At 30.8% G+C, this 26,896-nt stretch overlaps 3 protein-coding genes across 3 annotated transcripts in view; 2 read left to right on the forward strand and 1 right to left on the reverse strand.

Annotated features, from left to right (window-relative positions):
• LOC139523758 (uncharacterized) overlaps positions 1 to 26,896 on the forward strand; it is a 312,433-nt gene that overhangs the window by 76,246 nt on the left and 209,291 nt on the right. The gene's annotated exons all lie outside the window — the stretch shown is intronic.
• On the reverse strand, positions 3,917 to 5,050 carry LOC139525105 (110 kDa antigen-like). The gene has a single exon (XM_071320289.1). The coding sequence runs from the start codon at positions 5,048 to 5,050 to the stop codon at positions 3,917 to 3,919; it is 1,134 nt and encodes a 377-aa protein (XP_071176390.1).
• Positions 6,578 to 19,941, forward strand: LOC139523755 (platelet-activating factor acetylhydrolase IB subunit alpha2-like). The gene is made up of 6 exons (XM_071318008.1): positions 6,578 to 6,738; positions 8,997 to 9,086; positions 11,912 to 12,028; positions 15,098 to 15,220; positions 16,569 to 17,454; positions 18,108 to 19,941. Exons 1-5 carry the CDS (start codon positions 6,673 to 6,675, stop codon positions 16,887 to 16,889), a joined length of 717 nt encoding a protein of 238 aa, XP_071174109.1. The 5' UTR covers positions 6,578 to 6,672; the 3' UTR covers positions 16,890 to 17,454; positions 18,108 to 19,941.

Genomic DNA, 26,896 nt, shown 5'->3' on the forward strand with positions numbered 1-26,896 from the left:
AGTATTTCTGATAAATGTTCTTCTACTGGCATATATCTACAAGCCCAAATACTATGAACATATCCATAAATATACGGAAACAAGTCTGTATCAATATTAAACAGTATACATGTATTTGTATTCATACTAAAATTTTGATAATTTTTTTCATTTTGTATAATACTACAAACTAAGGTTCTGAAATATGTCAAAGTTACACATTTTGTAAATAGATGTTCTAATGTCTCAACATGTTTATTACAATAGCTACATTTATATGTTTGCCTGTAAAACTTTCTCCTAGAGAGCCACGCCCCTGTTGGCAATATCATATGTACAACTTTATAAATGAAATCTCGTATATACATATTGTTTACCCTTTGTAAGTTAATCCATATATGTTGGAAATTTACATTTGGGTATAATATTTCAATCTTGTTTATAACATTGTTAAATTCTAACAGCTGTAAATAAACGTCTTTAAAACTTTTCTTATTAAGTATAATATTACTTTGATATTTAAGATATATGCATTTTAATCTTTCATATTGCCCTATAGTGACCACAGAATGTCTATACATATTTTCTGCTAATTTTGGAAGTATGGTTCTTGTAGTGATTCCTATGAAATAAATGAATATTGATGTCCATACAGATGAATTTCCAGTTAAAACTTGAGTTATTCTATATAAAAGTAAGGCTTCACATTTCAGTTTAATGTCAGGAACTTGTTGTCCACCATCTTTATATTGTTTGGTAATTGTTGTTCTGTTTAACAGCTCAATGTTGTCCCAGAAAAAATCGTAAATCACTTTATTTATTTTCTTTATATAAAATTCACTAGGTGGATATATCCTTGCAGTATACAAGAATTTACTAATTATATAAGTGTTTAAAACTAAAACTTTATGTTTATATCGGAATTTTCTTTTTTTCCATTTGTCTATCTGTTGTATCAGTCCATAATATTTCTTTTTCCAGTTAATTTCAACTGCATTTTTCCCAAACCATATTCCAAGGACTTTAATTTCGTCTTTGATTAGCTTGTTTATACTGCCATAGTTTTTTGTATTAGGATTTCCAATTTTCAAAATTTCGGTTTTGTTTTCATTAATTTTCGAGCCAGATACCAAACCAAATTGATTAAATTCTTCGAGTAATTTTTCATAGTCTGTTAAATTAGTCGATATAATAGAACAATCATCTGCGTGTTGAAAAAGTTTTACATTTGTGTTATGATTAGGAATTTGTATTCCCTGTATATTATTGTTTCTGCGAACTTTACAGGCTAATGCTTCTATTATGACAGCATAGATACTCATACTTATTGGACATCCTTGTCTTATGGATCTTGTAATTTCAATTTTGTCACTAAGTGCTCCATTTATAATAACCTTACTTGATATGTTAGTGTAAATGATTTCAATCCATCTTATAAAGTTTGACGGAAAATTCATCGCTCTTAACACTTGTATGATAAATTCATGTTCCACCCGATCAAAAGCCTTCTCCTGGTCAAATGAAATTAATATACCACTTATGCCATTCAAATCCATATACTCTAATATACTTTCTATAGATAAAAGATTGTCTGATATTAATTTTTCTGGTCCTGCACCTGTTTGGTTTTTATCTAATAGTTTGTTTAATATTTTTGACAAGTTTTTACTTAAGAATTTGGTAAGAATTTTGTAATCAACACATAGTAGACTAATCGGTCGCCATTGTTTCATGTCTTTTCTATTACCCTTATTTTTATATATTAGTGAGATCAGTCCTGTCTTCATTGTTTCTGTGAGTTCTCCGTTTAAATACACATTGTTCAAAACTTCCACCATATCTTCCCCTATTATGTTCCAGAATTTTAAGTAAAAAGACTTTCCTATTCCATCAACTCCTGGAGATTTGTTATTTTTGAATTCCTTTAATAATTTAAGACATTCATCTTGTGTTATAAAGGTATCAAAGTTTGTTTTATCTTCTTCTGTTAATTTATTTAGATTAAGGTCTTCTAAATAGTTTGTCATTGATTGTCTATCAATGTTTTGTGACTTATATAAATCGGCATAAAAATCTGTCACTATTTTAATCACCTCACTTTTAGATGTGCATGATTTTCCATTTTTGTCTAATACACTTTCTACTTCTCGTTTATCTCCTCTTTTTTCCTCTGCTTGTTTAAAGAAATCTATGTTATCTATATCTTCTTCGTAATAATCTTGTCTTGAACGTATTATTGTTCCCATTTTTTCCTTATTTTCTAATAAGGGCATACGATACAGTTACAGGGGAGGTAATGACGTTGCTAACGTAAAATGTTATTTTCGCGACGTCAAATTGTGACATATCGGGAAAAGATGCATTTTTAGACTGATTTTTATCATTCAAACTGATTTAATTTGAAAACGAGTTCATGGACCCCTATTTTTCAAAACGGCAATTTGTTTCATTTTGCAAGGAGATTATGTGACCCAAATTTTATAAAACTCTAAATAGAGGATTTTTTTAAATTTTGATAAACATGCAGCAAAAAATGACGTTTTTTTCTCAATTCATGAACATTTTGATAAATATGAGTATTTCTGAATTAAAAAATGCATATTTTTTTAGGACGCTTATAAAATACAGAAATTAACTATTATGTTACAAAAATCAATTTGTGTTTATCTTTTATAACAAAAAAGTTATGTCTTTCTTTCGAAAAAGAAATTACGGCCACAAATCTGAATTTTGAGCAAATATACAAAATTTCGACCTCATTTTACTCAAAAAGTAGCACATGAAGGTATATTTTTTATTACATATTTGATTTAATCAGGTAAAAAATAGCCTATATGCAAATTTTCATGAACTTGTAAATACAGGATCAAAACTGTATCGTATGCCCTTAAGTTATCAATGATGATTTGGTCAGGCTGAATTTTATTTTCTTCATTCTCAAGTTTCATATATGTTTCTGAAAGTTCTATTCTTTCACGAGCTACTAATTGCTTGGAGAAACGTATTGTCAATTCTTTAATTTTTTTCTTTCCAATTTCCCACCAATCTAAAATGTTATAGTTACTCTTCCTTTGTTTCCAATTTATCCAAAAGTTATTTATGTATTCGGTATAAAGTTCTTTGTCCAATAAACTATCATTCATTTTCCAATAACCATTTCCCCATTTAGTTTTTTTAAGTTTCAAGGATATATATATGATCTTGTGGTCACTATATTGATAGGGTATATGCTTAAGATCTCTTATCTTATGTTTTAATGCTTCAGATATACATATTTTGTCTATTCTAGTTTTAGCACCTTTATTACCTATAAAAGTATAACTTATTTTTTTTGGATATTTATATCTATAGCTATCTAGTGTATTTAAAATGGTACACAATTCTTTATATAACAAAATTACAGTGTTATCAAGTACAACATTTGGGTTTTTTGTATCAATCTTTTGATCAATACAGTTAAAATCTCCCAACATAATATTTCTATGTGATTCTATATTTACACTTGCACAGTATTCTATCATTTCTCTATAAAAGAAACCTTGTTGTCCTGTGGATTTTGTAGGACTATAAATGTTCAATAGATTTATTACTTTGTCATCAGTTTTGAAACTAGTATGTACCAATCTACCTTTCAATATATTGCTGTTAAAGTAATGGTTTGTACATTCAATATCTTTTTTTACCAAGGTTACCACACCTTTTGTATGTAACTCTCCTTGCGAAAAATATATTTTAAAGTCTGTATTATTTTCTAAATTACTAATAACATGTTGCTTAATATAGCCACATTCCTGCAAACAAATGATTTCACAGTCACCATAATCTCTAATGATACCATCTATTTTTGTTTCAAAACTCCTTCTAATATTCACACTTATAATTTTCAAAATACTTAACATTAGTAATGTGCTATAAAGAAATGTTAGTTTAGCATGCATCATTTTAAAGTTTGAGTTGTCGGTGTTTGTACCTTTGTTTTCTTTTGTGTGTGCTCTTGCTTTTTGCCATCTCCGGTTGAATTTCTCGCCCTTTTATTTGCTAATGTAGTTTTGCTATCTGTTTTCGGTTCATCTTTTTTTGTCTTATCACTGTGTATTTCTCCTTTTTTGTGTGTAGTTTTTGAACTTTTTGTCTTGTCTTTATCTTCCATCTTTTCTTCAGTTTTCTTTTTCCCTACTTTAGTTTTGTCTTTCTTTTTCTTAGCTTCTGTATTCTTGTTTTCCATTTGTTCGTTTTCTTTTATCTGTGTATCTATTTCTACATTTTCAACAATATTTTCAAATTCTGTTTCAAAAGTTTGTTCATTTCTGGTAAACACGGAAACATTTTCGGTTTCGTGTGTTTCAACTGTTTTTTCTTTATGTTCACAAGATATTTCTATTATTTCACCAATTTGTAACTCATTCTGTTGTATGATTTCTTGTTTGTTTGTAATATCGTCCTGATTGTCTTGTTCCCACAATTCTTCGTTTTCCCAATTGTTTTTGTATATTGTGTTCTCTGTTTGGTATTGATTTATTGATTCTAAATTGGTATCTAAAATTTCACTTGTGACAAACTCCTCTGTATTTTCTATATGATCTTTTTTCGGTGGTGAAGGAAAACCCTGTCCAAAATACCTAGTTCCCGTATCAAAACTACAGAATTTGGAATGTGTGTCTATATTTTGATCATGTACTTCGTCATATTGAGAGATATCATACGTTTTGAGGTTTTCTTGATCACTATTGCCATTGTCATATGTGTTATTTGTATTAGGTACATCTTTGTCATTATAACATTCTGTAGATTTGTGTCCATAGCGACCACACTTGAAACAATAATCTTTTTGTTCCCATCTACGTTTTGGTTCATTTCTACAGTCTATAGCAATGTGACCGTATTCATTGCATTTGTAGCATTTTTTTAGATTTTGTTGGCCCTCATATCTGATAGTAACAAGCTGCCCCTGAATGTATATTTTTCTTGGAATTGGTTTTTCCATTGATGCAATTCTAACAATTCTGACTCCCGACTGAATAGAAGGAAAGTTTTTAAATGTAGGCAATATTCGGTTATTGAACATATCCATCGTTTTTGAAGACTGATGACACTATATATCAAGATTCGATATTTATTGCAAACATTGGAATTTTGAGTAATATTCGATTTTAGTGATTAGGCACTTTGAGTAATAGAAAAAAAATCAATATTTCAATCATGAGCTAATGTCTATCAATCATTTCTAAAAAGTAATCTCAAACATTTTAATTAAGATCGGCCAACTGTTTGAAGTCATTTAATTGTAGTCTTTTTTAAGTAAATTAATATTCCGACAAAGTGTAATAAAGTAAGACTGTTATTTCGATATTACGGTGTTTTTGTCAAGAATAAATGACAAATACAGCCTTAAACATCATAATATCGAAATAATGTCTGAAATGTAATTTTTTTTCCCTGCCCAATGAAACTGATAGAATTATAAAGTAAGACTGTTATTTCGATATTACGGTGTTTTTGTCCAGAATAAATGACAAATACAGCCTTAAACATCATGTAATATCGAAATAACGTCTGAAATATATTTTTTTCCTCTGTCCATTGAATCTAGAATTATAAAGTAAGACTGTTATTTCGATATTACGGTGTTTTTGTCCAGAATAAATGACAAATGCAGCCTTAAACATCATAATATCGAAATAACGTCTGAAATGTAATTTTTTCCCCTGCCCAATGAAACTGATAGAATTATAAAGTAAGACTGTTATTACGATATTTTCGATCAGCCCTTCATCATTCTGGGGACTACATGCTTGTCAACTCATACAAACAGTACACTATAGCTGATGCCATATGGAAAACAAAATCAGATGAGGAAAAACAACGGCTCTTTAATAATTTCCTACAGGACAATAAGAAAAGAAAGCATGAAAATATCATAACTTCATCAGATGGACTCTATTCTGTTGTTAACAAGGCTAAGTCAATAGCCAGGAAACCTATGCAAAGAAAGAGACCAAGAACAGAAAGAGCCGAAAAAAGACATCAATCACCTTGAGCTTGTATTTATTGAATTGTTTTGTTATTGATGTTATCAAATTAAAATTTTCAACTTTATTTTTATATCTCTTTATTATTATTGAAATTTGACCACAGACAAAGCTTATCTAAACTTGGAATTTTTCACTTGAAATTTGAGGAAGATACACACACACACACAAACGGAAATTTGTCTTCGACCTTCAATTTTCAACAATTAAATACAAATACATGTAAACTATAATGTATAGGTTATCCAAAACATTATATTGGTAGAATTCTATGTGGTTTTCTCAATGATTGGTCTTGCATTAATTTTTAGTCTGGACCCAATTAAAGGCCAAGTCAATTGGGGGCGTAATGATAATGAGTCGACACTAGATTGAAATTTTTAATTAATTTGAATAATAAAAGTCATATTATAGACATAATTAGCAATAAAAACAACTACAATGTCTGAATTGTTACTATTTGGGAGTTCTGTGGCATATTTTAAGTGTTCTGTGGTATATTTTTAGTGTTCTGTGGTATTCTGTGGTGTTCTGTGGTAAAAAGACGCTCCCCGTCAGTATTTCTTTTATTACAATTTCTACACTACTTCCGTTTAGCCACCAACCTGACAAGACGGTCGATTATATATTTAATTTTAATAAATTAACAAACTTAAAGACACAGATGAGTTCTGCAACTGAGCCAAAGCAACTAGAAGATGTGCAAGGCGATGGTCGTTGGATGAGTCAGGTAGAATAGATATCTAATATTTCTCCAGTCGTTCAGCTGTTTCACCTGTTCACATGTCACCAGTTCTTTATGAATTTCTGGTCCCTTCGGCACCTGATTTAAACGACACCCGTTATTGTCAACTCGGCACCTAGTCAAATATACACCTGGTTAATTCGGCGCCGTTGTAGCATTTTCGGCATCCACTAGTACATGTAGTTAGCATATTGTTTTGCAAATTCTATTGCTTACTATTGAGGACTAATATGAGGCAGGCATTACCTGGGAAAGGGGACGAAGTCTGTATGATTTATTTTATTGGTAACTTCAAAATCTGTTAAAAAAGAAACGGAAATACCTTTATGTTTCCGATTTTGGTTTTGTGTTAGGGATGTTACTTGTGCATATTGTGACATGATTTAAGTTATGACGTCATGTTCAATGTAAACAAAGAAAAGCAATCATCAGGTAAGGTTTATTCATATCAAAGACATTTGAAGAATTATTAAAAATGGAATTGGTATTGTGTTCCTTGAGTTCCTATATTTTACTAGACAACTCAAAGTCTCATGACGAGACCGGAAAAAGGAAGTAGATTTCTGCGTTCTGCACAAATGAAGGAATTAAAAAAATTTTGAGTTCATTAGTACAATGAAAATTTCGGGAAATTTTCCCAATTTTTTTTTTTTATTTTTTGTATTGATTTTCTACCATTTGTCTACTGTAATAGCATGAATAGGGGACTTTGTCCCCATGTAAAAAAAGAAAAATAGATGTTTTCATGATTTATTTTTAATATCTTCTCTCGAATTGTTTACTTATATTTGTTGTACGTACATGTAACAGAAATTCTAATGGAAAATCTGTTAAAACAATGGGGCCATAATATCTGCCAGAACTCATGCATGTCATGTAACATGTTATACATCATGTACATGTTATAAGTGAATTTTCATCAAATAGTGTACATACCTATAGCTATATAATTTGTACAAAATGATAACTTTGTACACAACGTATACATGACAGTGCTCTAGCTAGAAATCAAAAGGGGCAGGGTGCCAGTGGAGGGCAGGGCACTTTTTATGATAAGAAAAGGCACTGCTATTTTTTTTGTCTACGTTTCTGTGTGTATCACGGGTTAACGAATCTCTTTTTTTTTTTACTGTATATGTTGTTTTTTTTAAATAAAGATGCATTTTAACTATAGTCTTTATTTCATTGTTTGTGTAGTTATGAATTATATAGTACATCTTCATCAACATATTATGTGTTTATAGTTTATCTTCACTCTACCCAAATTGTCGAAGAATTTTTTTTTCTATCTTTATATGAATTTTAGCTTTTTAAACGTATTCTCTCTAACTTTTTGTGTATTACTAATTTATCAATGTTTAGAACATGGATTACTAAAAGTATAATTATCAAACAGAAATTGCAATATATTTTTTTTAATATGTTCATAGACAGTTAATATCCTTAAGGTAACATTATTATGTTATTATATATTCAATTGGTTCTTTATTCCTTTTTTTGGTACTAGATAATATTTTTAGAGCACAAATTTGTAATAAGCTAAAACAGGGGAAGTAACTCCAAAATTAATTTCCAACACGTTTGCGTTAATTAAAAACTGTGCTTGTCGCTAACAAGTTGAGATGGAAGGCATTTCTGTGAAGGCATAGTTTTATTTTGATGACTTAAATTCAATTCTAAGGTCATGAAAGTCTTCATTTATACACTCTTCCATTGTGACTTGGAAATCGAAAATGCCGACCCAAGCTAAACACACTCGCTGACACATTCATCAAATGTATGACAAAAAGATACATTGTCCTAATTAAATTACCTAGATATTAACACCTTTGAAGTCTTTGTCATTGTAATTAATTATAATGACATGATTAACCTGGGGGCAATCACACAGGTGTCAGATATGTAATTAACTTGGAGATCAGAAATCGATGAAACAAAAGGCAATTTTACCAAAACGGCACAAGAGAATTTTGGAAAAAGACGTCAGGGCAGAAGGGCGTGGATGACGGCACACAGGGCGCGGATGAAGGCACCCAGGGCGCGGCTGAGGGCACCCAGGGCGCGGCTGAGGGCACCCAGGGCGCGGCGCCCTTCTATTTTGGGCTAGCGAGACCACTGCATGATTTACAGTGAAAAAAAAGATTAAAAATAAATTTGATTGGAGAATTGTACCTATTACCATGATTACTAGATCTAGATGTACTAATGATTTTAAATTCAGTTTGGTATATATTTTATTACAGCATAAAAGATTTATGTATGAAGCTAAAGAGAGAGAGCCTGAAGTTGTATTCATAGGTGACTCACTCATACAACAGCTGCAGTTCTCTGAGGTAGGTGACTCACTGTGTCCCGTACAACACATGCAGTTTAATATCTGATGTACATGTAGTTGGCTCACTCATACAACACATGCATTTCTTTGAGAGTTGGTGACTCACTCATACAACACATGCATTTCTCTGAGGAAGTTGACTAGCTCATTCAACACATGTGCTCCTCTGATCATAAGAAAAGTGAGACATTCATACAGCACATGTAGTTTTCTCAGTAAGGTGTCTCACTCATACAGCACATGCAGTTCTCTGAGGAAGGTGACTTGCTCATACAATACAGTCATAGCTCAGACATAAACAAGTCGATTTTTGTTTTTGACTTAAAGAAGTCAAAACATGTACATTGTACATGTATTTATAAAAAAAATGTGTTTTCAATTTTAGACTTACATCATGTACATTGTTTGTATCTAAGTCAGAAAATGACAGACTTGTTTAGGTCTATTTATGTTGATGAAAAAACTTTATTTCACTTGGTGGCCAAACTACACCACCTATGACAGCAAAAACCTGTCTGAGAGTTCACAAGGACTTGAGCTATCTTATTTAATTGTCTAATTGAACATCCTTACTAAACACAGATGTTTACCTCATTAAGTGTGGTTCCAGGTGGTTGCATTGTAAGGTTAAATAACATTATCTCCGATTTTTTAGACTCTCATTCATATTTTTCTTTAGAAGACAAAGCATTGTCTTTCAATGTTGTCATTATTTAATTTAGATGCATGACCTCGTTATAAATATGCGTGGGTCTTGAAGTTAACCAATTTTGATCACTCATCGACTTGTAGGAGTCGATATTTGAACATTTTGATTCTGGTCAATTATTTCTTGCTTAACAATATTTGACTTATTAAAGTCGTATTTTGTCTTGCATTAAAGGGAGACAAATCCTAAAACTTACAAATTTAAACCTCTATGAGTCGAAAGCAGATTCAGACTTATTTACATGTATGTCTGAGCTCTGACTGCAATACATGTATTTATCTAAGGTAGGTGACTCACTTGTATAACACATGCAGCTCTCTGAAGTAGGTGACTCACTCGTATTACACATGCATCTCTCTGAGGTAGTTGACTCACTCATACAACACATGCAGTTCTCTGAAGTAGGTGACTCACTCATACAGCACATGCAGTTCTCTGAGGTTGGTGACTCACTCATACAATACGTACAGCTCTCTGAGGTAGGTTACTCACTCATACAAAACATGCAGTTCTCTGAGGTAGGTGACTCACTCATACAATACCTGCAGCTCTCTGAGGTAGGTGATTCACTCATACAACACATACAGCTCTCTGAGGTAGGTTACTCACTCATACAAAACATGCAGTTCTCTGAGGTAGGTGACTCACTCATACAATACCTGCAGCTCTCTGAGGTAGGTGATTCACTCATACAACACATACAGCTCTCTGAGGTAGGTTACTCACTCATACAAAACATGCAGTTCTCTGAGGTAGGTGACTCACTCATACAATACCTGCAGCTCTCTGAGGTAGGTGATTCACTCATACAACACATACAGCTCTCTGAGGTAGGTTACTCACTCATACAAAACGTGCAGTTCTCTGAGGTAGGTGACTCCCTCATACAGCACATGCAGTTCTCTGAGGTTGGTGACTCACTCATACAATACGTGCAGCTCTCTGAGTTAGGTGATTCACTCATACAACACATACAGCTCTCTGAGGTAGGTTACTCACTCATACAAAACATGCAGTTCTTTGAGGTAGGTGACTCACTCATACAGCACATGCAGCTCTTTGAGGAAGATGTCTCACTCTGATACAGCACATGCAGTTCTCTGAAGTTGGTGACTCACTCATACAATACGTGCAGCTCTCTGAGGTAGGTGATTCACTCATACAACACATGCAGTTCTCTGAGGTAGGTTACTCACTCATACAATACATGCAGCTCTCTGGGTAGGTGATTCACTCATACAACACATGCAGTTGTCTGAGGTAGGTGACTCACTCATACAATACATGCAGCTCTCTGGGTAGGTGATTCACTCATACAAAACATGCAGTTCTCTGAGGTTGTTGACTCACTCATACAATACGTGCAGCTCTCTGAGGTAGGTGATTCACTCATACAACACATGCAGCTCTCTGAGGAAGATGTCTCACTCATACAACACATGCAGCTCTCTGAGGTAGATGATTCACTCATACAATACGTGCAGCTCTCTGAGGTAGGTGATTCACTCATACAACACATGCAGCTCTCTGAGGTAGGTGACTCACTCATACAACACATGCAGCTCTCTGAGGAAGATGTCTCACTCATACAACACATGCAGCTCTCTGAGGTAGATGATTCACTCATACAATACGTGCAGCTCTCTGAGGTAGGTGATTCACTCATACAACACATGCAGCTCTCTGAGGTAGGTGACTCACTCATACAACATGTACAATACATGCAGCTCTCTGGGGTAGGTGATTCACTCTTATAACACATGCAGAATCAATTTTAACTAAAGAAATGTTTCTAGAGGGTATTGATTTGTAAACTACATTTGTCATGTTTGTACATTGTTGTAGGCTGCTAACTCCCAAATTTTTAACAAAAGTGATTTAGACTTTTATTAAGTTTGTGAGTTAAGAAATTGTGAGATAATCATGATAATTGTCAGTAAAAATGCAACACAATAACACAAATAAATTTAACCAACTGGTATATTTGTGAATCATACTTCTAGTTGATATCTTTTGAATTCAAAAAATTAAAGAATGTTGCTTAGTAAACTGATTGATCATTAAACTTTAAACTATTTCAATAGATTTAACTGTTAAACTATTGTTATTTACAGATATGGGTGAAGATGTTCCAGCCTTTACACAGTTTAAACTTTGGTATTGGTGGTGACCAGACTCAGCATGTTTTATGGAGAGTGGAAAACGGCGAAATGGACGATGTCCAGCCAAAGGTTAATGTTTACAGCACTTTATATCCCATTTAAATTTTTTGTCTTTCTATTATTAGTAGTTTTACAGATGTTTAATACGGTGTTTTGCATTTGCGCCGATCTGCATTTCATTTGCGCCGATTTTTTGGAAAGATTAGAACTTGTTCTAAATCTGTACTTAGGCACCGGCCTCCCTTACAACAGGACAGGTTAGCTTCTGTTACTAAATGTATTCACACTGAAATATAGTTCCCTATGGTTATCATGTATGTACACATAATACACATATAAACTAAAAAAAATAGTATATTATTGGAACAGTTCATTCAAGAATGTATGTCATTAAAGTTTGTTGATGTGCAGGCTTTTTTAAAAAACATTTTGATTAGGTAAGTGGGTATTTATTCAATACTAGCATGATTGACAACTGTCATTATCACTAAACAATCAGAGACAAGGTGGACCTTTAATTACAATACCCCACCTCCTAAACTGCCAATCAAATTGACCACATTACCTATCAACCTCAGTCTTACATAATTATACATAATAATAATATACATCTAATTCATAATACACAAGTATTTGACCTCATAATTGAATACACAAATGTGTATATTATATGTTTGATATATATAAGGATGATAGATTTATTTATTGCCTATTACTTTTGATCTACTTAACATAAAGTGATTCTGTAAATTAAAGCTAAAAGATAAATGATTAATGGATTAACAAGATCTTTAAAAATGAAGAATATAAATATGAATATATAAAATGTATTCAAGTAAGGCCTATAATTTACTTGATAAATTTCCAATAATCATCTGTAATTAATCAACAATTTAGATTAGTTCACTGTTTTTTTTTTATCAGGAATTGTATTGAAACAGTTTTAAAAAATTTAATTTTTAATTAACAAACCTTTGTTTATTAGTTTATTTCCCATCAATCATATGTCTATTTTAGTTATTTGAATTTTTATTAGACATGTTAGAAGTGAAAAATATATATTTGCAATCAAGAAAGAATCCACATTTCAATAAAGTTTTTTAATTGGTTTACTTTGAAAAAATACATTTTCAATGCCCTGTGCTGAAAAATTAATCAAAAGACATTCTAAAACTTTAATCTTCAGTGTCATAAAACCTCTGTTTCAACTTACAAAATGCCCCAATACAACATTTTTATATTATTTTTGTTGACACTTTAAAGTGTTTAGCTGTTGGTCTAGATTTATGTCTTACAAGGATAGTTGGTAAAATTTACTAGAAGAACTTTTGATTTGCATTTTATTGTTTTTTTGAAACATGTTCAGAACAGGTAACATAATTTCGATAAGATATAAACTGCAGTTTAAATAAAATTGTTCAAATTAAGAAACCCATCTATAATACTAAAATTACGAGGTCCAATTCATCAGCCGTCATCACGTAAAAACGATGAATCAAAGAATTCAACTTTATATCTTACTAATATAGTACAATGCTGTTGATTAAAAATTACACCACTCCAGACCCCTTTGTTTCCCACATAATTAATATTGCCAATAATTAAGAAGTTCCGGGTCGAATCCGATACGGATATCAATAGTATATTCACCTGTTACCTATTGCCTTATCTGTACGTTCCGCATCTGACAGGCGCACCACCAAACGCTGTATTTAGGATTTTGCTATATACACAGGTCGTAATCACAGGGTTGACAGTACTAAATTCAATCATTGTCACATTGTTCCCGATTGTAGTATTTTAATCAGTATGACTTTTTAAGATGACAATACGAATAATATAATTCTGGACTTAAGGCGTATAGGTACAGCATGTACAGTTTTCAATTTGTAAGCCGGAATGACGTAAAACAGCGAATCAAAGAATTCAACTTTAATTATAACTCATTAAGGACAATGCTGTTGATTAAAAAATACTCCTTTCCAGGGACTTTTGTTTTCCAAATAAAATTAATAACACCAATAATAATGATAAGTTCCAGTTCGACGGGTTCAGACAGAAAGATGTTGAAAGCGGAGAAAACTGTGCATCTTATAATCGGCATGACTTTATCAGATGACAATACCAATACTAAAATGAGGCTTACGCATAGTTGTATTCTTTAATTCAGCCACAGACCCGCGATATCACGGGTGTGTTCTTGTATTATTTAATTTGAGCTCATTTTATTCTCATACTGGAAAAGCAAGTTTCCTTCTAAAGACCTGCTGTTAATGCAATTTTCAGCAATAGATATTAGTACTTCATGTACTTTATAAATGTTCATTTTTCCCCACAATACCTTAATATGAAATAATTCAAACTACTCTTCTAATCTTTCCATGAGTGATTTCCATCACTTTGATTTTTCATTTGCGCCGATTTTTTTACAGGTAAATTACAGGTAAATTACAGGTAAATTACAGGTAAACAGATATAAGAGGATTTGGTATTAGTGCCAATGAGATAACTTTTCATCCCAGTCTTTGAAGATACTTCTCCAGACTTTTCCTTTACCGTACTCGTAGATCTTCAGCCTCAGTCTTTCGGTCAACTGCCACAATCCGTTGTGACTCTGGCTTTACACGATTTAATGGTACATCTGCAAGATATGTTATTTTTCTGGACACTGACCCTCCGATATGTATGGCTGTCGAGGATTAAAGAATTGACTCATCAGGTCGTTACAATATGTCCATCGTGTTACAATGAATTTCCAGAACAATTAGAATCAAAATAAACTTAAAAATTGTTTACTTTCATAAATAGTCTTCCAATCAGCTTGGATGGAGAATTGTCTCATTGGCATTCATACCACATCTTCTTATATCTATTAAACATAAGTGAATAACGTTTATAATCAGATATACCAATAAACCTTCAAATCCAATTAGGAGAAATTATAAAATCGGCGCAAATGAAAAAATGAAATCGGCGCAAATGAAAGAATGGAAATTTTCAAAATCGGCGCAAATGTCATACGCCCGTTTAATATAGAAAATAGTCACATGTTGTTCCAAAAGTGTAATTCATCATGTGTATTATAAAGTCAGAGGAATGAGTAAATTCTTAGTGTATATGTATACAATTATTTTACAGGTGGTTGTTCTTTTGGTTGGGACAAATAATTATGACCATACAGATAAAGAAGTGACAGAGGGAATTCTTGCCATTGTTAAAGCCATACAGGAGAGACAGAGCCAAGCTCAAATAATTGTTTTGGTAAATCTATAATTTTAGTATTTATAAGTTATATTTTTATAGGATTGGGCCACACTTAAAAATATTTTGGTTTGCCCAAACCCTACCCAAAGGTTGAGACAGTGGGTAGGTAGGTAAGCATTTTCTGTTTTTTTCAAAAAAAGAAATTGGAGTATCAGATGTTTATTAGTCTTCATGCCTATTTAACTAAAAAAAACTTCTTCAAATCAGGACAATAAAAGAATTTGAGTAGGCAGCTTTTTTTCTGGGTAGGTAGCGTTTGGGCAAACAAACCTATTATTTATTATGGCCCTGTATTAATCCCAAACTAACTTGAATCAATAGAATTAGAAAGCATATAAAGTTTGATTATATCCCAAAAGCAGACATATTGATAAATGTATTCATGAATGCTAAATTTTCAGCAGAAAATTGTGTGACATCAGTAAATTAACATGTCATTAGACAAAAATGTTAAAATATCTGGCTTAAAAAATCATCAAAGATACCAGGTTTATACTTATTGGACCAGAAACATAATTTAACATTGCCGTTCAATCAAAATAATTGGAGGGCAAAATAAATAAAGTTGAGAATTAAATACATAAAATATTATATGATGAAAATTGTTCATAATCAATGACTTTTTTTATGACATTAATTTTCATTGTTTGATTTTTTTAGTGAATATAAAAAATGAATAATAACAAAAGTACAGAACTCTGAGTAAAATTCGAAATTGAAAATAAGTAGTAATCAAATAGTAAAATCAAAAGCTCAAACACATCAAACGGATGGATAACAAAAAAATGGAAGATGATGTGGATATTTTTCATCAGTAAGACAGTGAACAAACAAAACCAATAGAATGCTGTTGAAAAGATTGATTCAGTTATCAACTATATAAAAAAGAAGATGTGGTACATGTATGATTGCCAATGAGACAACTATCCACAAAAGACCAAAATGACAAAGACATTAACAACTATAGTCAGGTGCCTTTCATTATATATCAAGTATAAACTCTAAAAAAAGTTTTGACATAGTTTTCTAGTAAAAGAAATGAAGTTCTACCATCTACACCAAATTATCTAAATAAAAAACAGATACATTCAGATTTGTCCTTAAGCAATCAGTTACATGATCTCATTTCTGATGTGTAATTTTCTACTGTATTATAAAATTATTGCATAACATCTAATAATCACTGTTTTTGCTACTTTTATTCTCTCTATGTATGGCAGTTACATTTTTTACCTTAAAAAAAAAAAGATTAAAAAAATCTTAAACTTCACATATAATATATATATACCTACTTTTTTGTATTACCTTGAATATAACAATTTCATTTAATTTTACATCTTTGCAGGGAATTCCTCCTAGAGGTGAAAAACCTAATCCACTCAGAGAAAAGATTTCCAAGATAAATGAGGGCTTATGTTCAAAGTTAAGCGGAACCCCAAATATCTCATTCCTGAATGCTGAATTTTCTACCTTTATTAATTCTGAAGGGCTGATAGATTCAAAAGATATGTACGATTACCTACATTTTACGAATGAAGGATACAGAAAGTTTTGTGAGCCACTGGTAGAAGAAGTACAGAGCTTGCTTCAGACATTTTTGAAGGTTGAAAACACTTCCATGCACTCGTCCTCCACAGCCGATTTGCTATGTAACGATACAACGTAATGAGAACATCCTACAAGATCGTCCAGATCTTCATGGCAGGGGCTAGAGTCACATTATTTTTGCTCTTTGTATGCATTTGTTGACTTGTTGTATAAAGCAGCCAACATGCCTTATCCCTAGCAACTTGAAATATTAAATGCTTTTTTTCAGGGAAATCCATTTAAAATGTGGTGTAGCATAGTGCTTCAAAAGTTTTAATGTCAATACAAGGTATTCAAATTTTCCTGCCATTTATTCATTGAAATGTCTGATTTTTGTCCTCATTAAACCTAATGGACTTTTAAGCTGAAGAAGGAATATGCACAATTTGATGCTACTTTTGAGGTATTTTGTTTTTGTTAATACATTTAAAACATGTTAAAACAGTGACATAATCTTCAGAAAATTAAATCTGAAAAAATATACTTACACCATGTCTGAAAATTGCATTGAAAGCATTTGATTATTAACAAGGGTATGATGTCCTGGGTATCAGATTGTACTTTAATATGAGAGTTTCATACTTTAAGATGGAATGAATAACTTTTGTCATTAAAAGTTAAGCATGTATTCCATATTTTACAGGGTTGAGTTAAAAAAAAATAATTGTGTTCTTTAAAGGAGTAGGTTCAGTAAGACCCCGTTTTGGCCTCAAAATATAGCAGTTTTAGAAAATTGTGAAAATGTAATCGTTTAGATATTTATTGCAAAGTAGAATGCCTCTGCTACATAACTATGGGCTGTTTTTGACAACACAATGCACATATATTGGGTACTAGCATCATTAAGTCATGCTAAATTACTGAAATCTTCACAATTGTAGCATTTTAGTTAAATTTGAGACGGTTTCCGTCTGAAATGAAAGTGGACGCATTCGTGTTCATTCATAATATTGAAATGTAAGTTGTATTCGATGATAATACATAATATATTATAAAGGTTGAGGATGAACACGGATGCGGCCACTTTCATTTTTGACAAAAACCATCTGAAAAGTGACGATTTTTGGCATATTTGATAGATTTTTCATATTTAAGCTTGAATCGGGGCGTTTTAAATGACTTATTAAGTTCAAATCTTCCACATTAACGAATTGAATCAATTGAAATAGATACTTAAGTGTTTAGAAAGTGTCTAAAATCTTTCGTTAGATGAACTTGAAAATTGAGGCCGAAATCGGCCCTTACCGGACCTACTCCTTTCTGTTATAAGTTACTAGCTTTAGGCCTGTCATTAAAGGTTCAAAGGGACATGTTTGAAAGAGTTTAAGGTGTTTTCTGATAAATTCCAATAATTTTTAGATAAAATTATTTTAAAGCAAAATCATCCCTGATTATTTTCAGATGTTGACATGTTTTTCAATAGCGAACTCTGGTAGTATTAAAAATGCGGTATACACATTTAAAAAAAAAGTCATTGGGAAAACAAAACAGGTTAAGTGCTGTAATATAATAGAAATAAAATGTATCTACAATACCTTTAAAAGAGTATCATCATGGTGATTGCAACTATTTTTCTTGGATTGATTGCCTAAATGCATTTATGATAAAAATGAATTTTATGAAAATTGTTTTTAACATGTTATAGATGACCTTTATAATAATTTGTTATTACTTATTGTAGCAAGGCACAAAGTCACATATTCTATTTCATGTTTTAATTATGAAAAGAACACAGTATTTCATAAAATATCGGGAACTCTGATAGATGTTTCAAATATAATAGAAAAAAAAATATTTTGAAGGTAATGGCGTAAAAACTGTAAAATTGTATAATTATTACAATAAACATGATCTAGAAACAGCAAAAAAAAAAAGATACAGGTATATAATCATGACAGTGCTAATTGTATTTGATAATATAATTTTTATTGGTAATAGTTTATAATTAGAAAATGGGGATGTGGCGATGAGACAAACTTCTAAAGATATACTGAGAAATAAACAAAGTTCATTTATTGGCAATTACAGTCACAATCTACAATGTCATACCTTTTTTTGAGGGTTAAAAGTAAATTAACTGTTTGTGAAGCAAGAAAAAAATGCATTAATAGTTATGTAGTGTGTTGTTTAATTGGACTTTTTCTATACATCATGAAAATGGCAAATTACTAATTGGGATTATGTAAACAATAATTACGATTTATCATGTGAAAATAATATGTTTTAAAATAAGTCATTTTTTATCGCTTATTAAGTTAAACTGATAGCATATTATTCCTATAGTACATATTTGGGGAATGATTTGTCTGTTTAAGTCCTGGATAGTACCGGATTATTAAAACTGGTTTTGTTGTCTGTTTATTTATTTTGTGAAAAAAAACATTCCCTTTATTTTGTTTGACTGGATGCATCATTGTATAAAACCAGAACTTTTATGAAATCTTATTCCAATATAAACTGAAGTATGACATGAAGTAGGTGGTAGCAGGCCAATGCAAAGGGCCTCTTCAATCTTATGGTATTGAAAAGTAATGACTCAAAGGTTGATTTCAAGTTCGCAAATGTTTGAATATTATTGATAATTGGTAAATTATGTATGTTTGAATTTTATATCTGATTATGAGTACAATGAATTCATTTATTTTCTTGGATTAAGTTAAATATTGTATTTTTTGGTGATGTTTGATTTCATGGTTTTGCTAAATTGTGTAAATAAGCCTATAGAAAATGAAAAACTATTGTGGAACAGTTAAATTTGTAATTCAACTGTACTCACAAAATCTACAAAAAATGGTTAATAATGAATCCACAATATTTGTAATTTTTGATTTTTTTTAATATAATTTGATATTTTGAGTTTATTGGCTATGTTGATGCATATTTTTAACAATTTTTTTTAAAAGTTGTTTATAGTCTAAGATTAACCTGATGTCTGATGGTCTGTTTAGGGGAACCAGCTGGTGGCAATTTTATTATGTTCTATATATCATGTATATATATATATGAACTAGCCATTCCCCTAATCAAGATGTCACTTATCAAAGCAATCTCACCTCAAGTTGTTAAAAGTGTTCAAAACAACTTTCTTTCGGTTTTGATACATTTGTAAAGTAAATAAGGGTATAGTATGTTGTAAAACAGAACAAACTTTGATAATTTTTCCTACTTGAAGGATTTTGTTATATTCTAGCTGGTATATACAGCAAGGAACTATAGTAATGTATACTTATTTACACATAATGTTCAGTGTTGCATAAAAATAAATGTCTTGAGGATAGAAAGATGTGTTCATTTGTAATTCATATACTTTTTCGAATATGAAAAATATTGTCAATTTAAAATTCACAATTTTAATGCTCTGTCATTTTTTTGGACTCCTTTGGTCTTCTGTCCACGGAAAAATTAAATGTAAAAATTTGCTATACAACATTAATTTGAAAATGTTAATCTAAAAAAAGACTTTAAAACTTTGTATTTAACTACTTGCAAGGCTGGGAAAAGGGAGGTAACCATAATTTAAAAATCAATTGTGTAGAAGACAAAGTATTTTTCAATGATGTAAGCAATTTTTGTTATGGTTATATCTGCTCTCTCCTCTAAACCTGCCATCTATTTACAATAATGTTTTAAATGTATCTTTATAGTAAAGATATATATATTTGATAGCTATTTCATGTAGATTTACAGGTGTCAACTTTTGTAACCTCCAAAACTTGGAAATCACCTAACCTGAAAGATGTATAAGAGAAAATGGGCTATAGAACCAATTTTACTAAAGCTTGAGCATTCTGAAATTTGTTACCAAAATAATCAATGTTTTGACTGTAGTTTTGAGCAGAAAAAACACTGCCATTGATATAAAAAAAAAATTCTGGCAAGTTTCAATTTAATGTTTTACATGAGCTATTTAGAATAACTGATAGCTGCTAAAATAGTATTTGCTCTTACAAAATTATAGGAAAATTAAAGTTAAGTAAATTTTAAAATATTTTTAAGTCTAGCAAAATAGTTTCTTAAAGTTAAGATGGTGATTACAGTACTTACTTAATATTTTTTATCAGGTCACAATTATATATGAGTTTAAAGTTTCATTTAGGAAACCATGTTATATAAAAATTCTGACTTAAAAGTTAAAGTTATTTATTGCTTCTCATTTGCAATATGCATTTAAAAAATGACTTGAAAAATTACATTTATGAGAAATACAGAAACAGAAATACTTTAAAATATGCATCCCAAATACTTTACAAACGCTAATATGGAGTTTTATTAAACCATTTAAGTTTATTCAGTATTTTATAAATTAGTACTTATTGATTCCAGTAGGATTTTTTAAATTTGATATTAAAAGTTAACAACAATCTTGGTAGAAGCAAAGTAACTTCCATGTATAAAAAAATAGGGGATTTGCTGTAATTATGTGTGTCAATAAAAGACAAAACTTTCACAGTAAAAGTCAGTAAAGACATTCTTTTTTATCTTTTAAATGATTCAAATTTATTTTTTTGTTACCTTATGAAAAGCTTTTAAAAACCTGTGATATACTATGAAGGAAAATTTCAGGTGTATTTCACATTCTTTGATATTTTGAAAGGTTAACACAGCTATCTGCTTAACCACAAATTGTAGCTAAGCTAAACTTTGTCTTTTTTACCTGTCCACTTGTTGACAGCTGTCTCAAAATTTTCAACAAATTTTAAAAACAGTTCTGAATAGAAAATCAAATCTGAAAGCTATAATTGTTCAATAAATTTTCATAACAAGTAGAATACCCAAACGAAAATGACAAATTCAGCCTTAGCTAAAGTTGTCAGACTTAAAAACATTCCAATAGTTGAAATAAGTCAGAACTAGATATGATGATTTGTTGATAAAAATATTGTTAATTGTTAATTTTTTGATTGATGTTTTTTTCAAACCTTCAGTTATAGTTCAAATTTATTTTCCTGTTTTGACAGAAAAAGATTAAAGTTAAATGATCTTCTGCAAGGACTAGTTATCTTTTATTGTTTGCCTATTCAAATGTGTATGTATAGGCCTTTATCTAGAAACCACAATCAAAAGCAATATTGGGTTCTGTTTTGTTGTTGCTAGAAATATAAAATACTCAATGTTTATATTATCGTTTAGGTTTATATGAAGCAAATTGGAGATTTGAATAAAAACTTAGCAATAGAAATATGGTATTTTTCGAAATATTATGAAAAAAACAATGCTGATCCCCTTTAAAGCGCAAAATAGATAAATGTACAGATATATCTATTTTTCAATCTGATAAAAACAGATTGCCAAATGATACATAAATTAGGTGAATCACAATTTAATTGAATTCATTTGGGCAAATCACAGAATCATTGATGTCTTTATGAATTAATTTAAGATTTTGATGTATTTTGAAGTATAAAATCAGGTGGTTGAAGGCCGTTGTATTTTAATTTGTATGAAATTAGATATTCATGAAATTCAATATAATATAATTATTTAAAAAAAAAAAAAAAAGATAATATAACCTTTTGAAAAAAAAAGATATCAACAGGGATGAGTTTAAATGCTGTGTTATAGTTGATATTGAACTTAATTATTACCTTAAATTGATTGTGGTGGTGACTATTATTATATATACAGTTTGAGTTGTCAAGTTTTATTTAAAGATAAACTTGAAAACACTGAGTATTAATTTGAAAGTATTGAAAGTATTATTAAATCGAATACAATATGAAATTATAAAGTTTGGATTGGGTGTTTTTATTTTGGTTTTACATTAACCTTTTTTTTTCATATACATTTAAGTTTTCAATGAATTATGTAATTTTTCAGATAAAAGATGAATATGTATATATTACTTTTTAATTGATTTTAATTCTTGTGTTAAGTATATACTAATTTGTGAGAGTGCGGGTATTAATTGAGGGCTAGATAAATATGAATAAATGCAGAATACTGCAACATCATCTATATGAAGGTGCTATCAAGGTTGATAAAGGTTTAAGACTGATAGTATATTTAAAACAACCATGAGAAATCAATAAACTTTTCCATATTTTCTAAAGTAATGGAATTGCCAGTCACTCTAATACCTTACAGTGTTTACATTTCATAAGAATAGTGCTGTATTTTTGAAATATACAGTAAATCCAAAATGGTTAAAATATCACTTTTGCTAAATGAGATTGATTTTCTGTCAAACAGGGTGATTGTCTATTGATTGCAGGTGATAACTCTCTTGATTTCTTCCATGTCAGTCATTATCTATGGAAAAAACAGATTATTTACTGAAAAAAAACAATTGCAACCAAGATAGATTTTCAACAAAATCATGTTTTGTTAACTGTATGAAGTATATTTCTTCTTAATATTTTTCTGTGGTTGAATTGGAATATTTTTCAAGTTTTATTAGGAAAATTGTTAAATTCCAAAAAAAATCAGGATTTGTTTACACACTAATAAAATGAAAATAGAAATAGAAATAACCATTTACATTCAAATGGACAAACACCTAAATAATTTCCAACATAAGTTCACATTTTCTTAATACTCATTTAGATTTCATAACCTTAGATGTTGAGTAATATGGGCTTTATACACTTATTATCCAAAGTTTACACTTGTAATATCATTTATATGTTTTATGAAGCAGTGCTTCAACACTATGTTGACAATATTTGGTGCATTTATTTTTCACAGCAAAAACAGATCTCATATGTGCAATATAAGTTTGTGTATAATTGTTACATTGTTTGCATGTATATTTCTTTTATGAGCAATATAATATGTGTATAGCTAATACAAATATCATCTAAAGTAAAGAAATTTGTTTTCTTATTATTGATTGTCATGATTTACATCTTTATAATTAATGTTCAATATGTGCACTTATATAACATTAATTTCTCTCTTCTATTAGTCTAGTCAAAATAGCATTTGACTCCAAAAAAATTTCAACAGAATTTGTTTTTGTATTTTTCTATTCAAAATGACTTTCTTTGTAACATACCAAAAGTCTACCAAGATATCTGAGTGGGACCATGACTTTTTTTGGGTGAAAAATAGCAAAATATGTCAAAAATAGGAAAAAACTGGGAAAAGCTTGTTTAACATTCATTTTTGATGATAATTATTTCAAATCAAAAGTTTTACAACAGTTTATACAGTGTTTATGAAATGAAATAACAAAAAAATAGTTTTTTTTTTATAAACATGAAATTTTAGGTGAAAACATCCAATTTTTGTTGGAATTTGAGATTCACATAGTGTGAATTGATTACCAAAACAGACAGGCAAATATAAAAAATGGTAATAGAAGTTCATTTTATTCTTAAAAAAAGACAAACACCTTTATTTTAATCATTCATAATTTCTTGTGTACAATTTGGAAATTAGTATGGCGTTCATTATCACTGGACTAGTATATATTTGTTTAGGGGCCAGCTGAAGGACGCCTCCGGGTGCGAGAATTTCTCGCTACATTGAAGACCTGTTGGTGACCCTCTGCTGTTGTTTTTTATTTGGTCGGGTTGTTGTCTCTTTGACACATTCCCCATTTCCATTCTCAATTTTATAAACTTTACAGCAATTCTTTATTGGGTAAACGATGATTTTGGGTAAAATATAGTAAAATGAATCAAAAATCGTTAAAAACTGGAAAAACACCAATTTGGAGTTTTAACTGTTTTTGAATCACTCCAAAATAGAAAAACGGAAATCTTAATATAATTATAATCAGATCAACCAAAATTCATTGAAAAACAATAGTAAAATAACTGATTTTAGGTGAAAAAAGCTAAATTTGTCCAAAAATCGTCAAAAACTGGAAAAAAATACAATTTATATTTTTTAGAAACCATTTTTTCAACAGACACATCATTTGGTGTCACAGTTTGTTTACAGTTGCATCTAATATTTAAATGTTAAGAAGCTTATCAGGAGCAGGTGGAAGTTCCATTAAATTGGACAAAGTTTTCCATGTTTGATTTCCCAACCATAGTCTGCATGGTCTGTAGGATCTATGTCAACTTCTTCTGATAATACACTCGAAGACTATGAATATGCCCTGAATCTGATGTTGGTGGTAAACTTTTCACCTGAACCAATGTGTTTCCAGTAATTACTATAGATTTGAATTTTCTCCAGAGAAGAATGTAAAGTCCTTCTAGAGGAAGTCCTCCATATAAACATGTGAGCACTTCTTCTCCTGCTTTGATGATATCTGCTTTAATGAAGCCGGCTTATTCATGAAAACTTGATCTTAATGGAAGTCCTTTGCTTATTCCAAAAAGCCTAGATGATGAGTCACAACCTGTTATAGAATGCAAAAAGAGCAACATCATCCCCAAGAAATCCTTTAGACTGTTTTATGTTCCATATTTTCATTTTTTTGGTTGATTGTCTATTATTCAGATTTAAAAATAACCCGTTTGCACTGCTGATTAACATGATGAATAAGTAACACAAATAGATCCGTACCTTCACCATTTACTATGACAACTAAAGACAAAGCACAACCCAAAGCTGTTTGCACAATCTGCATCACCAGTCACATTCTTACATCTAATGTTATTATCTTTTAGCTTGTCACAAAGCACGTTAATAAGATATAGGAAGATATGGTGTGAGTGCCAATGAGACACAACTCTCCATCCAAATAACAATTTATAAAAGTAAACCATTATAGGTTAATGTACGGCCTTCAACACGGAGCCTTGGCTCACACCGAACAACAAGCTATACAGAACCCCAAAATTACTAGTGTCAAACTATTCAAACGGGAAAACCAACGAGCTTGTTTGTTTTGACTGTTTGACATGAAAAGTTCCTTTTTAGTAATGGATAATAGATTTTTTTCTTCATCAAAACTACATACAACAGACCATTTTTGGAGTGGTCTTTCTACAGATTTGACTATAGAACAAATATTGATGAGAAGTGTCAAATCTTGTGGAGGTCTAACCAGGGGCAGAAGAATGGGTGAATCAGAGAATGGGACAGAGTTATCATTATTATTCGTTGGAAACTAATTTCTTGGGTTTCGTGGGTACATATGCACCACGAATTCAAATATTCAACGAATAGCATAATACCAATGGGCTTTGTATGCAGATACTGGCAAAACCATGAAACCAAATATCAACGAAATTGCAAGTTTTCAGCAATCCACGAAAAATAAATGAATCCACAGTAACTAAACAACGAAGTGATAAGAAAGCTAAAATTGATATGCCAATTAAAGACAAAAACAACAATATGCTAACAACAGAACGAGATCAATATTTGAGATGAAAGGAACATTTTCAAGAGGATCTTAATAGAAAAGAACCAGATAATCTAGAAAAATTTCCTGAGGCACCCTTAGACCTTGAAATAGACACAGATCCACCTTCAAAACAAGAAATACAGGCAGCCATTAAAAGCTTGAAAAACAAAAAGTCACCTGGCATAGACCAACTAAATGCAGAACTTTTTAAGATAGATACAGTGCTAGCAGCGGATACTGTACACCCAGTATTCCAGAAAATATGGGAGCAAGCTGTTATTCCTAACAGTTGGTCTGAAGGCAACATCATAACATTATCAAAATCCGGAGGCTTAACTTACTGCAATATTTGGAGAGGAATCACCTTACTATCCATTCCAAGTAAGGTCTCCTGCATAATTTTAATATCAAGAATTATAAAGGCTGTTGATAAGAAACTACGACAAGAAAAAGCTTGTTTCAGAAAAGGTAGAGGCTGCATAGACCACATATTGGTCCTATGTAACAACTGAGAACAGTGTCATGAGTGGCAGAGAAATCTACTAGTAAATTTTGTGGACTTCGAGAAAGCGATTGACAGCTTACACCGGGAAAATCTTTAGGGTAGTTCTGAGAAACTATGGAATACCAGGTAAGATAGTGCATCTCATCAAGCAGTTCTATACAAATTTCTCAAGTACCATCAACTCTGAAGCTGACACTAGTTTCCTTGTAAAATTAGGAGTAAGACAAGGATGTGTTATGTCATCTGTGCTGTTCATAATTGCTATTGATTGGGTAATGAGAACAACCCCAGCAGAAAGAATTAAACAATGGACTGAGATGGACACTTTGTA

This window comes from Mytilus edulis, chromosome 5 (genome assembly GCF_963676685.1).
Source record: "Mytilus edulis chromosome 5, xbMytEdul2.2, whole genome shotgun sequence".
Lineage (NCBI taxonomy): Eukaryota > Metazoa > Mollusca > Bivalvia > Mytilida > Mytilidae > Mytilus > Mytilus edulis.

What these genes read in the sequence shown, in the direction of transcription:
- LOC139525105 (XM_071320289.1), bottom strand. Translation starts at nt 5,050, where the DNA reads ATGGATATGTTCAATAACCGAATATTGCCTACATTTAAAAACTTTCCT.
- LOC139523755 (XM_071318008.1), top strand. Translation starts at nt 6,673, where the DNA reads ATGAGTTCTGCAACTGAGCCAAAGCAACTAGAAGATGTGCAAGGCGAT. An exon ending in ATGGTCGTTGGATGAGTCAG is followed by an intron (nt 6,739 to 8,996) that starts GTAGAATAGATA and finishes ATTTTATTACAG; the next exon opens with CATAAAAGATTTATGTATGA. An exon ending in AAGCTCAAATAATTGTTTTG is followed by an intron (nt 15,221 to 16,568) that starts GTAAATCTATAA and finishes ACATCTTTGCAG; the next exon opens with GGAATTCCTCCTAGAGGTGA.